The 14,741-nt window shown below is 45.6% G+C and overlaps 2 protein-coding genes across 2 annotated transcripts in view; both read right to left on the bottom strand.

Moving 5' to 3' along the window:
* The window catches only part of LOC135374252 (A disintegrin and metalloproteinase with thrombospondin motifs like), a 74,701-nt gene extending 60,307 nt beyond the window's left edge, over positions 1 to 14,394 (bottom strand). The window contains exons 1-2 of the mRNA XM_064607248.1: positions 13,093 to 14,394; positions 12,056 to 12,223 (exon numbers count right to left, since the gene is read on the bottom strand). Of these exons, the coding sequence (XP_064463318.1) occupies positions 12,056 to 12,223; positions 13,093 to 13,115 (191 nt within the window). The 5' untranslated portion in view covers positions 13,116 to 14,394. The remainder of the gene's footprint in view (positions 1 to 12,055; positions 12,224 to 13,092) is intronic.
* On the bottom strand, positions 623 to 5,120 carry LOC135374254 (THAP domain-containing protein 2-like). The gene is made up of 13 exons (XM_064607249.1): positions 4,949 to 5,120; positions 4,663 to 4,846; positions 4,357 to 4,404; positions 3,271 to 3,330; positions 3,117 to 3,170; positions 2,791 to 2,841; positions 2,542 to 2,601; positions 2,270 to 2,314; positions 2,048 to 2,101; positions 1,676 to 1,720; positions 1,539 to 1,607; positions 1,167 to 1,229; positions 623 to 1,018 (listed from the first exon to the last, which is right to left on the bottom strand). Exons 1-13 carry the CDS (start codon positions 5,017 to 5,019, stop codon positions 806 to 808), a joined length of 1,017 nt encoding a protein of 338 aa, XP_064463319.1. The 5' UTR covers positions 5,020 to 5,120; the 3' UTR covers positions 623 to 805.
* Positions 14,395 to 14,741: the final 347 nt, after the last annotated feature.

The raw sequence follows: 14,741 nt of genomic DNA, 5'->3' as shown, positions 1-14,741 counted from the left end.
AGGAATAAATGAGACGTTTCCTATCATTTATTCGTTGAGAACGTGTCGTGTCGTCTTTTTTCTGTTCAGTGTCTCAGGTGTTATCGTCGTTTTTACATTGTGCCAGCTCCCCTGCACTTCGTTTCTTTTCAGTGTTCAGACCTCTTGCAGGTCATGACAAATATTGATGAAGGGAGACTGTTCTTGCAGTCCTGACCGTTTCAGAGTAATATTTTTTTCCCAATAATTAGAAACACCTCACAGATAAACTACTGCACATATTACTACCATTCTCCCCAACAATTCCAGGTTCAGGAGGTTGCTCATCCTGGTATAGTATAGCTGATATGTGCCTTCAGACTACTGTTACAGGCTTATAGTTATATAAAGAAAATGGGGTTCACATTTAGCCTGCAGTACGCCGTCTATAATATTTTAGACAACAATTATACCAGAGAACTTTCCATTCTACTGCAAACTTACCCCCTGTTGTAATTTGCTGTCATGATTCCTATTTAGAACAATAGCTAATTTGCATATGAACAGAAGGGACATGTAAATATAACTATTTTGCTAAAAAACATGTTCATCTTCTGTAAGGTGCATAATCTCAGGGTAAATAGTCACACATGCTTGATTTCAGAAAAATTCATTTGTTTATTGATTCACATAGAGGAGTACATTGTGCAGAACAGAGTCAGTAGATGTTAGTAAAATCATCATTGAATCATCAGTCATAAGTGTTTAGTATACATTTTATTTCGAGCAATGAGGTTAAAATGCATGCACATTCTGCCATGTGAGAAGAGAATCAGTATGGATAGATTTAAATGCAGATGCGGCTATATGCACCTGCTCTGTAACCTAAAATTACACACCATGCAAGACAGAAGGATCCGGGGCTTTTGCCGAACGATGAATGACTGCGTAATGCTAGCAGCTGTGTGTCTGCAGCACCTACACACGGGACTGAGCTTACCCATAACTTTTGCGCACTTGTAGAAGGGCCAGGGAGGGAAGTAAATGTTTCCTCTTCAACCTAAATAGGTAAAAACATTTAGAATATCATTCTTTGTTTCACAAGTGTTTGCATTGGAATGCTGTTTCCTTTTGGAGCCCTGTTATGCCAACATGCTCGCAAAAAACTGACAGCTAGGGCCTGTGAACATAGAATTCACCATTCATACCTGACTTGCATGGTTTCCAGAACCAGGGGATGAGTCTTCCTCGAGTGCAGATCCACTTGTGCCCTAGAGTTACCAGTTGCTCAAATAAATTGTAATGTGTAAAATTTGCATATGATGCCCTTTCAGAAAGCCACATGTACTCTGAGAACTCTACTTGGGACCCCATTACGACAGCACTCAACAGTAAACTTCAAATGTGGGAGCGTAAGGGCTACTATATTCTGTGGTTTCCAAGGGCACTTACGTCACATTACATGAAAGAGCATATATGCACAACTAGGTCATCATGGCATAGGGAGATGATGATACCCCAAGTGAAGTTAAGGGGAGCTCTACACTGTTTTCCTTTGTCAGAGCAGAAGTACTATGTACCTCTCGTGGTCCTTCAGCTTCCTCAGTGTCCACGCTGACAAGAGGATCCCACAGGAGTTCAGAAACATGCTACATTTTCATAAAAACATTTACGTAAAATTTCAACAATCCAAGCTAAATGTTGTCTGGCATTATACCTGTTCCTTTTCCTCCATGTATTCTTGTGATAGCACGGGGGATTCCTGCAACAGGAGCATGACATGATGTAGAATTTACTTCATTTATTTCGAGTATATATGCAAAACATCAAGCTCTACAACTGTTAACTTGTATGTCACAGGCAGTGAACAAAGGAGAACCCAGATAAGCACAAAAACCTTGCCACTAATATTTTATTCTGCGCTTTATGGCCTGCTTGGTGGGGTGCGCAGTGCATATAAATAGCTGCAATGCGTCTCTACACTGACTTAGCTTAAGTCACTGCATCTGGTCTGCAACAGGTCTCATTAGTAGTTGTGGAAATATTTAACACGCTGTGGAAACAATTACTCAAGGCAAATTTCTTTTACCTGTTGAACTTGCTCCACAGAGGGTGCACCTCCCATCACAGAACTAGAACTCTCCTGTAAAGTGTGGAGAAGAAAGTCAGCCTGCATATTGCCTAATGGATGTAAATGAAGGTTTACATATTTCATTTCTGCTGAGCAAGTGCAATAGAATACCTTGGTAAACTGAACACAAAATTAAATTGACAGCCTATTGAGTAGCACATAAGCTGGATAATATATTACCGCCTGCATGTCAACCAGAGAGTCACAGGGAATTGGTGACGTGCCCTAGAATGTGAAGAATGCAGATACATAAGGCACTGAGCTTGCACCTTAACGTATAATATGAAGCATAGTCTGTTAGGAAGATGAAATATACATTCTTGTGGCAGAAGATCAGGAACACAACTTTTTTTTGTTACTGGATTGCCACTTTAACCAAGTGTATACCTATGTACCTAGTATCTACACTCATATACCCCCACATGCGGTATATTAATTTACAATTGTGTTACCTGGCTCATTTGGGACACCAGCTCAACAGGGAGGCGTTCTGTGGAAGGACTGCAACTATCCTGTGAAAAGCACTATGTTAGCTTGCATAAAAAAGTAAGCGTTTGACTCAGTGCTCTATGCGTTCCTTGCCATGTGCCCAACTGTCATCGCTCTATTCATTTTGGGGATAGCGAGTTAGCCAGCTATGAATACGCATGACTTGAACTACAAAACAAGTCTAGGAGAAACTATAAAAAGTGATGCATTACCACTTCCATTTCCATAGTGGTGAGAGGGTCCCACAGCAGCTCAAAGCTAGTCTGGAATTTGAAAACACCTATGAGCCCACAAGATGCACTATTCAGATTGCTATGCAATTGCATCACTAGGGGCCTGCCGTACACACTGAGTGATGTGACTGAAGGGGGTGATGTGCTGGAGCAGTATTACACTTTCTGTACAGTAACATATATTTTTATGTATTGCAGACCATGCTACTGTGTACAGTGTATCACATACGGAAAAAGATTCATTATGGGAGAGGGGGGGGGGGGGTGACATGCAGCCTATAGTGATGCCGCTGCTGCTATTGTACCTCTATGGCTCGCCCCTGTGTTTGCAGTGGTGTTGCGAATGATGTAGAAGCAACCTGAAAAATTAAAGCCCACATGAATGAGGCCTTACACGTCCTACAGCTTCAATGTGCATAAGTCCACGGTGGCACAGTTGCACTTCACAGCTCCTCATACCTCTTCTACAGGGGGCACTTGTGAAATGTGTGACAGGGTGCTGTCTTCAGTAGGGATGTCCTGTGGAGCATATGGAACCAGTTATTCCAACATTTATCATATGATAAACATGAGTCTTTCTCACTCGGTTTCTAGCTATAAGCTGTTATGTGAAAAACAAGCATACAGGGTGTTCCACAACTATGTCATTGTATTCTAATTAAAAAACTACGCGACCTAGAATCATGAGGTCAACGGCATTCGTTCTTACTAGATTTTTGTCACCTCCTTACGTGCATGTCATGTATCCTATAAGTTTTTTTATGTAAATTTTTGTGAAGGTTAACTCTGAAATTTGCCAAGTAAAGGACACTTTTTTACCCCAAAGTGCGTGCTGAATTTACTCTAATTCATGATAATTGACAGTGATATTCAAGATCTATCCTATCGGAAAAAATAGCCGAACATCACTCTTCTCGGGGTGCTTGAGCATAACGCATGAGGACTTTTTCAGCTCAGTCGCTGTTCGACGAAAGGAGGTTGGAAACCCAGCCCACAGAGTGATAGTAGAAAAAGTCACAGCTCCTGAAATTGGAAGAGGGAAGGCATGCATGGTCCCCAGCCGAAGCCGGACACGATAAGCTATGTCTGTGTTATCTCTCTCAGCCATGCCGACGTGGGCTGGGTTTCCAACCTCCTTTTGTCGGACAGACAAAGATTTTGGTGAAAATTTCGTCGCACGCTATCCTGTGCGAGCTCCGTAGAGCATGATTTTTGGCTATTTCTTCCAATGCGATAGCTCCTTAATATTCCTGTCAATTTTCATAAATTTGAGTAAATTCAGCACTCTCTTCACATTGGTGGGGTAAGTGATCTTTACTTGGCAAATTTCAGAGTTCAGATCCCAAAACTTTACATAGTTAAGCTTAGGACACATGATATGCACAGCAGGAGGTGGCAAGAACCCAGTAAGAACAAATGCTGCTGGCCGCATGATTCTAGGTGGCGTAGATTTTTTTAATTAAAATTCAATGACACGTTTTCTGGGACATCCTGTATCTTCTTGCTGCTGTACACTACAATACAAGATAAGCATAACTATCTCACCATTGTGCCTTCCACTGTAGCTTCAGCCCCACTTGTGGTTCCAGCATGCTAAAGAAAATAGAGGACATCTGTTAGTTTGAAATATTTCCTGAAGTATCCAGAGCGCTGTACCTTGCGAAAATAGAGATCAATGATTTTCTTTTTTTTTTCTTCCTGTACCACTGAGCGTAAAGTACGATATATTTATATCACGTGCGACATGCAACCAGCGTGATAACTAACAAGCAGTCAAGCTAAACTACCCATTTGACGATGAAAGCATTAAAAGTATCACGTGCGCGCTCTGCGCCGTTTATGTCGTCCTACCTCATGTTGTGGGAAAAATTTGGGAACTGCACATGGTCGAAGTCGGACGAGAGACTGCGTTTGGACGAAGTCGTCTGGGTGAAAGTGCTTCGAGCAAACTCGGCTCCACTCTGGCGGCACCCAGTTCACGTCTTTCCCCAAGGCCTCGATCCATTTTGCTCTTAGCTGTGGTTTTTTTGGAAACCTACACAGTGACGAAAGCAATAATCAGCCGTAACTTAAAGTCCAGCATTTCTGACTAACAACTTTCAGTTTCCTTGCATATGAATTGATCATATATACTCACGAATGGAATGAAACTCCAGGCTCTTTGCGAAGAGAGCGCGATCTGCAGCGTTGCACGCAGCAGGTCGGCATCTCCTACACGCTGAAGAACGTAAACGAAGTTTAAAGTGCAACTGCAGCAAACACACGCAATTCAAGATCCTTGAAACGCACGATCGCAAACCAAAACTCGCACTCACAGCTCCTCTGACAGCTGCGGAGAGCTGGGAGAGGAGGATTGTTTGTCCCAGTTGCTTCTCCTCACCCAAACTTCCGGAATCGCGCAAAATGACGTCACACTCCCTCCTTATTTTCCTTCCTCCATGCCGCCACTAGATACCCCACTGTTGCCGTTCCGGATCACTTCAGCGCGCTAAGTTTAGCGGCAAAATGTTTTTGTTGTTTCTGCGAGTGAATCTAGTCTTTATATGTCCAAATAAAACGCGTATGACAACTTTATGTGTCGTGTTTCACTTTTTGGTTCCGTTTTTAAACATGTTGAGCGATCGGAAGGATCTATTGCACGGCTGCGTGCATCACATAGCGTACCTGTCGTACCAGGCGCCGCCAGTGGGCGCCGCAGGCGCAGTCGTCCATTTCTCCTTCGGTGACTTGGCCTGGCTTGAATTGTGCTTCAACTGGATCTATAGCGCGCTACAATCAAACGCAAGCCAACGTCTGGTAACAATGGGGTATCTAAGGGCGGCCTCCGGCATTGCACGCATCGGGATAGGAACAAATACATGGGAAAATGGCGACCTTGGGGGACCTGATTCCGAACGTCCGTCCAGCGGAGGGAAGCATCCACGATCCTGTTTCCATTTTTTGAAATAGCCGACCAATGTTTAGCATGTATATGTTACAATAGCAAAGATGAATGCATTGATCGTTTCTTTTTAGAGATCGGACACAAAAAAAGGTTAAATGTCAGACTGAAATGAACTTTCTTTTACGATATATTTTAGAGTACACATGTGAGGTAAGGACCAGAAAAATAGCAATCCTCTCCCCATACGTGCACGCAGTGGCGTATCTAGGGTGTGGCAGGTGTGGACAGGTGCCATGGGCGCCAGGTGAACAGGGGCGCCATTATGTGGTCGGGTGTGAATGTGCCAGGTCGGGCACTCAACCTGGTGCATTCATAAATGATCTAAAGCACCCGCCATTAGGGAGGTTGTAGTGTGAAACCTAGTGCGGACCACACGAGAACGCATCCCCAAGGACATCATGTTAACCATGTTGCCATGGGCGCAGGTAGCTCTAGATACGCCACTGCGTGCACGCGAGTACGCGTTGCGCCGCCTGTTACGCCTCCCAGAAGTTTGTTTTCATTTCTGTTTGTTCACAGCCGTGATGGTACATGTGAAAGGTCATCCAGTCCGGAAGCACTTCAAGTTTGACCCGGAAAGAGGACAGTTCGTATGCCAGGTAGCTGAATGTGGGATGCGCCTCACTGGGGACCATGCTTCGAATCTCATGCGCCACGTCCATCGACACCACAGAGCAGAATATGAAGCCCTTTTCCTTCTGCAAAAACCTTCCAGCCGCAAGGCATCTGAGGGCCTTAGCATGGAAACCAGCGCCAGCCAGGAAGGTGAGGGGACGGTTCGGCAACCGCTCCTGCGGGACGTGCTCCAGCAGGGTAACGTTGTTAGCGTGAGCATAACCGCAAAGGTCATCATGGACGCCTGTGTCGAGCTAGTCACAAAAAGTGGTAGACCGTTCGACTTGGTCGATGACTCTGGATTTAGAAAAATAATTGATCCTGTATTGAACGCCATGAAGAAGAAATTCAGCATCTCCGCGGAAAGTGTCTGTCAAAGAGTTACCGTGGGCGCGGAGCTGTTAAGCGGGAAGTCACAGTATCTCTAAATGGTCGACTTGTAGCGTTGAAAATGGACTGCGCGACACACCTCGACAGAGCGATGCTTGGTGTCAACGTTGAATACATTGAGAATGGCAGAATCAAGCTGCAGACTCTTGCTACGAAAGAATTGTTCGAGCGACACTCCGCAGAGCACCTGAAGAGTGAGGTACTTGAGATACTATCAGAATATAACATTTCTCCACAGCAAATTTATAGTGTCACAATGGACAACGCAGCAAACACGGTCAAGATGGTTGCACTCCTAGGGGAGGCCGCAGCTACAACCGCACCCAGTGGAGATCCTTCAGGCGAAGAGGAAGACGAAGAAAATTCGTTCGATATTGCACCTACTCTGTCCCTTGATGAGTTCGAGGGGAGCTTTTGCTTTCTCGGATGACGGGCCCCTTCTACAAGGCATGAGATGCGCGGCACACACTTTGCAGCTCGCGGTTCACGACGCTCAGAAGTGCCCACCGGCCAATGACATTCTAGAAAGATCCCGAAGTGTCGTAAAAAAAATGCGGACACAAACGGCGATGCCCTTGCTCCGCAAGCTAGGACTAAAGAAATCAATCATTGACTGTCCGACAAGATGTCCGTCACTGTCCGTCTCCTCGACACTGTCCGTCTCCTCGAACTCAGAATCCTGCAGCAATTTTGTTGGGCCTGAGGAGGATGCGCACTTGTGCGAAAAAGATTGGCAGGAGATCACGAACACGGTGAGCACCTTTACGCAGGCCGAAACGGCAGCAGCTGAGCTCCAAGGAGATCAGCTTACAATTGGAGATTTCTACGGAATTCGGCTGAAGTGCCGTATTGACATGTCAAGACTGCAAAATGAGATTTCCAGAAACGTAAAGTTAGCGCCATGACACGGCGGGAAAATCTCCTCTTGGGAAATGATCTATTCTGTTCTGCTATTTTTTGGATCCCCGCTACCATGTAGCGTTAACTACTGAAGAGAGATGCAGAGCAAAACAACATTTGCTAGTGACCTGGAAGAGGTGGTGGTGGTGATTGGGCTTGCCGTTGTCGGCCTCACGTATGTGGGCAACGTCACGACTGACGCCGTGGGGGAATGTGCGTCCTGGGCCGACTTCTAAGAGACCTGGGCCGACCTGGAAGAGATTTACTACGCTCCAGCAAGAATGTGAGCAAATGGCTGGGCCATCAGCGGTATCTCCTGAAAGATCTCATTGTGCAGCTGACGAGGTGGAAGCATTTGTCATTGACAAAGAAGAAGGCCGTCAGTTCAGCGATCACTCCCAGCTGTACGAAGAAATAGCCAGCCGCCTCGATGCGTTTGAGAAAAGGCCTCGAATAAACAAGAATGCAAATATTCTGGACATCATGGGAGCAAGAAAAGTGTCGCCGCCCGGAGCTCTACTCCCTTGCCACTGTTGCCCTTGCAGTTCCAGCGACGCAAGTCAGCGTCGAGAGGGTGTTCTCAGGGCTTCGATATACTCCTTCGTGCCACCGAACACAGCTCAGTGCTGAGGCCCTCGACTATATTCTTTTCCTTCGTTCATTTTATGCATGTAGGATAAGTAGGATTTGGTTACGTATGCCTCCACTTTGTACCCGTAGAGACATTCAATTGTACATTGTAGCAATCTGTACCCGTGTTGATACTGGGCAGTATAATAAATGACCTTGAATTACCACTCGAGTTGGTTGACATGAGGTAAGCATTACAAAGTAGGGAAGCATTAAAGTTATAACGGTTGTCTGCCACACTTAATGCAACCTCTGTAGTTCCAAGGGTTCCGCTGTAAAAGCCACTATGAAGCACATGGTAAACCGACCTTGTTTCAACTTTCGATTGTCGCGCAGGAGAAGAAATACTTACCCCGCAACGTATTTAGCTTTTCCGGAAGCTGCGTGGAGAGGCTGTGTCTGTGACTACAGTCGTTATCTGTCACGTATTCTACGGGAACGAACAGCAGTATTGACCGCCCATGGTTGCCTCGCGGCTTGCAATTGATGCCACTCCATGACTGCTTTGGGGATATGACAGCGAAAGCGGGCACTACTCACACTACTTTGGACGAGCGCCCGCACCCAGCACAAAGTCACGATTTGCGTGTGGGAATTCGCGATCGCTGCGGGTCGCGGGTAAAATGCGGGTGTTCCCGCAATGCGACCGCGGGTAGTGCGGGTATACCCGCATCAACCTCACTCCATGGCCAACTAAGTGATCGCTCTCTGTCACACGCGAGCTCAGCAGTGGCCTATGTCGTTGGCCGTATAAATCCATGTGCAGACTGCAACAGACAAGTGCTGGCGGACGAGTTCGGTTATTAATGCAGTTAGTACTAATTATATAGTATTAATGCGATATAGTATAATAATAGATATTAATGCAGTTACTGCCACTGTATTACTAACGCGTTCTCTAAATAATTTTTACACCATTAACATTGAGTGGAACAACCTCCCATCATCAATCGCTACCATTGACGACCATAGAGTTTTTCGTAGCTCCCTCTCTCGCTTCCTGCATCTTCAATACTAGTGTTAGTTCTGTTGTAGTGCTGAGTTTATCGCTTTGTATGCTTACTTGTATTGTTTTTATTCTGTTATTCCAAGATGTTGTTGTTGTTTTGTTTCCTTATTTCCTTGTGTTTTCCTTCTCAATGTTCCATGCCAATATGATGTTCCCACCGCCCCATGTAATGTCCCTCGGACCCTTGTTTTTTTTTTTAAATAAATAAATATATGGCTCACTATTGAATCGCAATTTTATTGACGTACGATTGAAGCCGTCCGAGACATGTAGCCAACACTCAGAATTTCCATTATTTTAAAGTAGGAACAGCGGTAAAATGGACGAGAAACACTTCCGCCTGCGGGTCCCAATGCGAGTATGCGGGTATACAGATAGCACTGCGGGTGCGGGTCGCCCAGATAAAATTCTTGCGGGTGCCGGTCACACACGCGCGGGTACTGTGCGGGTGCGGGTCCAAGATTGATTACCCGCGCTCACCTCTAGTCATGGCCACGGTTTTCTGGGGCAAGGCTGGTGTTCATGTTGATTTTCTGTGCAGTGGTACCACCATCAAAAGTGCATACACAAACTCTTTTACACTTTTTTGGTGTAAATGGCTTATCCCATGGCGCACACATTTCTGGTGTTGCCTCTACACTCATATGATGGGTGTTTCCCAATACACCCTTTAGTTAAGTGTATTCCTAATAAGACACTGTTATAATGGGCGTTTAAAAACAAGAACACCCTTAAACGGGGAGTATTCTGTTGAAAACACCTTTTATAATGGAATTATTTGCTAGCAAATATTCCCTCACAAATAGTGTAATACAAGCTTCCGCAGCAGCATGCCAAGATCAGTCGTCGAGACATACAGTTCGATGTTCTTGCTTCTATGGCAAGCAGCACCGTGAACACGGCAGACGTCAAGCTGTGGTTCCATCGTAGAACCTAAACCGGAGCGCAATGCGTCGCATGCACGCCTTGTTAGCTTAGTAACACTGTGGGACCAACGTGAGTGCCGAGACTTGAAGAGACCTCGGGCACCCTCAGTATGTATTGGCCTCATGGTGGAAGACCAACCCCTCAGTAGCCTATATTGGCGTGTCGGACGGATCATATACTGAAATACAATTTATTGGGGCGCGTTCGTTACATGTGGTGGGGCGGGAAACGTTTGTGACGGTGACGGGAATGCGTTTTTGCAAGTAACACCCGCGCTTGCAACGAGTCAAAGATGTAACCTAAATTTCTAACATCGCTCCCTGTCAAATACTGTGTTTTTAACTCAAGTTATCGTCTATAATGTAATTATTTGCTGAGCGGAGCTGTGAAACCGGCATAATTTTTCTCTCACGAAATAAAACACCATTTTTAACACCATAGTTCCAATTCAAGTGAGGTGTAAAATGGTGTATTTGAGGGTAAACACCTGTTTCAACACCCCACTTTACGCCCTTAATGATCGACATTGGATAAAACGTGGTGTATGTCGATACTACACCTTTAGTAATGCTCTTCTTGCACCCATTGCGGAATAGAAAAGGGTGTTTTTATAAGAATAGACTTTTTTTGAGCAAATAAAGGTGTAAAATGATTACCTCGGCCGGGCCTCATCACCAAAGGAGTCCTCCTCCTACAGGACAATGCACGACCGCAAAGCGCGCATCTCACGACACACACCTTACAGGAACTTGGCTGGGAGTTGTTGCCACATCCTCCTTACAGCCCAGATCTCGTCCCCAGCGATTTCCATCTCTTCGGGCCACTGAAGGCGTTCCTTGGGGTCCGCCACTTCAGCTGCGACGACGAGGGCAAGTACGCGGTTCGATCATGGCTGCTACGCGCCGGTAAGGATTTCTACGCTGCTGGCATCCAAGCCCTCGTGAAACGCTGGGACAAGTGCATTAGTGCAGCTCGAGATTACGTTGGAAAATTTTACGCCTGTAAGTTCATTTTAGTTTTGCGAAAAATGAAAAGTCTCGGTTTGACTTGAACACCCCTCGTATATATAAAAGACACGCCACTTCTTTGATTTCGTTGGAACAGTCGCGGTGCCTTTTGTTTGGTTACCACATGATGACCGACAACGCCGGTTACATTGGCGCCTGCTGACATGTAAGGCACATCACGGTTCGGCGTACAGCTCATCATTCTGCATCTCTGCAGATTCACAGTTTTCCCACTCTGAAAGTGGCAACACGTGTCGATATTCCATAGGCAGTTCGAAGTCCTCCATCATTCACCACTTGACAGGGAGAAAGCAACGAAAAAGAAAAAAAAAAGGAAAAAGAAAACCTGTTAGCGCTGACTACGCTGACCTCAGTAGGAGAGCGGTCACCCCCTATGAACCATAATGACATAACCGATGTCGTCTTCTGTTCCTCCTCCCCATTTGACCGTGCGGAGCGAGTCGAGAGGAAACGCGCACAACGATGTTCCAGTGTTTGGAATTTGGACAAATATTTGGACCTGAATTTGGACAATTATTTTCTGGGCTAAATATCATTAAAGACTCTGACAGTTCAAAACAGAACCGACGCTGATCATCCCCGTCCGACCGGAATCTATGGAAAAATAAATCCGGAAAACGGAAGTCCAGTGGTCGGGTATCGCGAAATTCAAAGACAAATTCAAAGATAAATTGAAAGAAATTCACCTTTTTCTCTAACAACAGCTATATTCTTTATGTGGGCAGGAATCCGCATCCTTGGATACAGTGCACACAAGAATCCCTATTATGAAGGTAAACAAAGCGAATTATTTTTTCTTACCGGGCTAAATATTCGATCTGAGCAACGCAGCACTGGGAGAAGTGGTATTCCTTTGTGTCTCTCTGAATATAACTCATGATGTAACCCCAGTCCCAGGGACAGTCAATGGCTCCGGGATGACCGATGAGACCTTGAACTGGTCCTTCCCCGTCATGAACGCAGCCTAAGCTGGAACAGCATGGTACATCTCAGTTCACTAGTCGTACCTAAATAGTAATTAAATCGTGATGACTCAACAACAAATTATTTGATTGATTTGGTTGAGACGGCACAACTACAAGCCACAAATACAGAGAGATAGAAAGAAAGACAGGAAGTGCAATATACAGATATGATAATAATGCAGAACTCTTGCCTGCCGTGAAGGCCCACCTGTCCTCCATCGCCGTCTGAAGAGTTAATGACATGGGACGATTTTGATTAGATTACATCGTGGCGTTATAGCTAGTTTGCGAGGCACGCCTGCATTGAAAGCTTTCAGAAGACCCAGAAGCTTATGTAAGGTAATTAACGATGAAAGATGAAAGTCACTGAAAAGGTTAGCCAGCTGTAGGAGTCGAACCCACATCTTCTGGATTGCCGGTCCAGGGCTCTACCAATTGAGCTAAGCTAACACGCCTTCTCAGCGACTTCCAGTGTGCGTCATCTCTAGGGACAAACCAGCCACTCTCTCTCACTTATCCTCCTTTCACTCTTACATTTTTGCTCACTCACACACACATTCATACGACGGGATCGACGCAGGCGGCAACTGTTGAACAAAGAGAACTGATGTTCCGAGGCTGGAACGACATAGAAGGGACAAACACATACAAGGCCTCAATTGAGGCCTTGTATGTGTTTGTCCCTTCTATGTCGTGCATACAGCCGCGTCTCTATGCCGCGCATACAGATAAGCACAGGTGTCAGTGACTGCGTCACTGGTATACTTCCCGGCATTTTCTCAGTTGTCGTCCTTTCATTGTAGCAAGGAGGAACTGCAGGGACGTACACTATACTAGGTTAAAATTCTATACCGATTCTTAAGAATGGCTTACTTGTGCGCTAACTCGTGCGCCATTGTGCGGACGATGTTGAAAGACCACGGGCTGTCTTCTTCTACAGATGTCTTCAGGTACGTGCATGCCCCACTAACGAAGGCCAAACCTGCGGAGGAAGCCTTCCCTTTGGTTACGAGTACCGCACTTCAGTCTTATTTTCAAGATGGACTATTTCTTAGCTACCCCCATCAATGCCTCCCCAGTGTACAGCACGGAACAGAAAAGCAAAACCGGAGTCGGCAGTATGGGATGAGCACACAAATACGTTGCACTGGAAGGTGACTGCCATGCATTCGCAATGGGGTCAACCAGGCTTTTCTTAACCATCACCTCCGAGCTCAGTTCTATGTTTTACCAAGATCGGATTGCGCCCTTGTTGCGTGTTTTTCATGGATCCATGGGTCTTCCAGAAGACACGAATCACTGTCACCACTTTCGTTAAAGCTGCTTTGCGGGAGGCACCGGGAAGGTCAATCTACTCGAATGTGGACGCGCCCCTGTTACTTACTGTTCGTACATCGGCAGGACGGTGCTGTTCCAGAGACACTGTCCGCCCTCTCGTTAAAACCGGTGCATCGGGAAAATACCAGGGGAAAACAGTCATCAGATAAGCCGCACCGGTGGATAAGCCGCAGAGCGCCCGTGAGAAAACGAAATCGCGCGTTAGCCGCGGCTAATACGCGTGAAATTACGGTACCTAAAACATTCATTTATAAGCGCTAAAAACACGAACAGAGAGGTTACCATAGAAGATATGGTTGACGAAAAATTCCTGGAATTGCTTATAATTTCAAAAGATCAAGATCGAATGTTGGAGATACTAGCAAAGGATGAAAAGAACGTGTATGCCTCCTTCGTCAAATGTATCGAAAACTGTAAAACGAAATGTGATACAACGTGCGACTAAAGAGGACATCTCCAGATCGTGTCAACGTGAGGTCAAGCAAGGATTTAACAGGCAGAAAACAAGGCTCACGCATGCAGGGTATTCGATAGAACTGCTTGTGAGTGTATGTTCGAAGATTGTTAAACAGTTCAATAGTGGTGCGAGAATTACGCAAGTGTTGAATAATAGAGAAACACTTATAGCTGTCTTATATAGTCTGTCTTATAGACTGAAAAAAGTGGCACAAGGGTATCAAGTAAATGCTGTTTGTGAACACAACAGGGAATTATCAGGGTGGCCTGCGATTGTAAATAAGGCAGAATGTTCTGTTAAAGGAGCACCCTAGTGACCCCCCCCAAAAATCGCGTGACTTGTGTTGGTCGAAGGTCCGGACGTCCAACAATGGGTTTGCACAATCTTTACACTCGTGGTTGAAGCGAACCTCATGTTCGAACGAAGAAAGATGAAAGTCACTGAAAAGGTTAGCCAGCTGTAGGGATCGAACCCACATCTTCTGGATTACCGGTCCAGGGCTCTACCAATTGAGCTAAGCTAACACACCTCTCCAGCGACTTTCGGGGTGCATCATCTGAAGGGACGACAAACCAGCCACTCACTCTCACTCACCCTCCTTTCACTCTTACATTTTTGCTCACTAATACACACATTCATACAACGGAAATCGACGCAAGCGGCACCTGTTGAACAAGATGTTCTGAGGCTGGAACAACATAGAAGGGACAGATATGTTTGTATCTGT

The sequence above is a fragment of the Ornithodoros turicata genome, unplaced genomic scaffold (genome assembly GCF_037126465.1).
Source record: "Ornithodoros turicata isolate Travis unplaced genomic scaffold, ASM3712646v1 Chromosome49, whole genome shotgun sequence".
Taxonomy (NCBI): Eukaryota; Metazoa; Arthropoda; class Arachnida; order Ixodida; family Argasidae; genus Ornithodoros; species Ornithodoros turicata.
This window is presented reverse-complemented; position numbering and strand designations above follow the sequence as displayed.

Bases quoted from the DNA above. Each gene is read 5' to 3' on its own strand.
- LOC135374254 (XM_064607249.1), bottom strand. From the start codon at position 5,019: ATGCCGACCTGCTGCGTGCAACGCTGCAGATCGCGCTCTCTTCGCAAA. The intron at 1,230-1,538 runs GTACATAGTACT...TGGTAACTCTAG, and splicing joins AAGCTGAAGGACCACGAGAG to GGCACAAGTGGATCTGCACT. The intron at 1,019-1,166 runs GTATGAATGGTG...TTACCTATTTAG, and splicing joins CTGGAAACCATGCAAGTCAG to GTTGAAGAGGAAACATTTAC.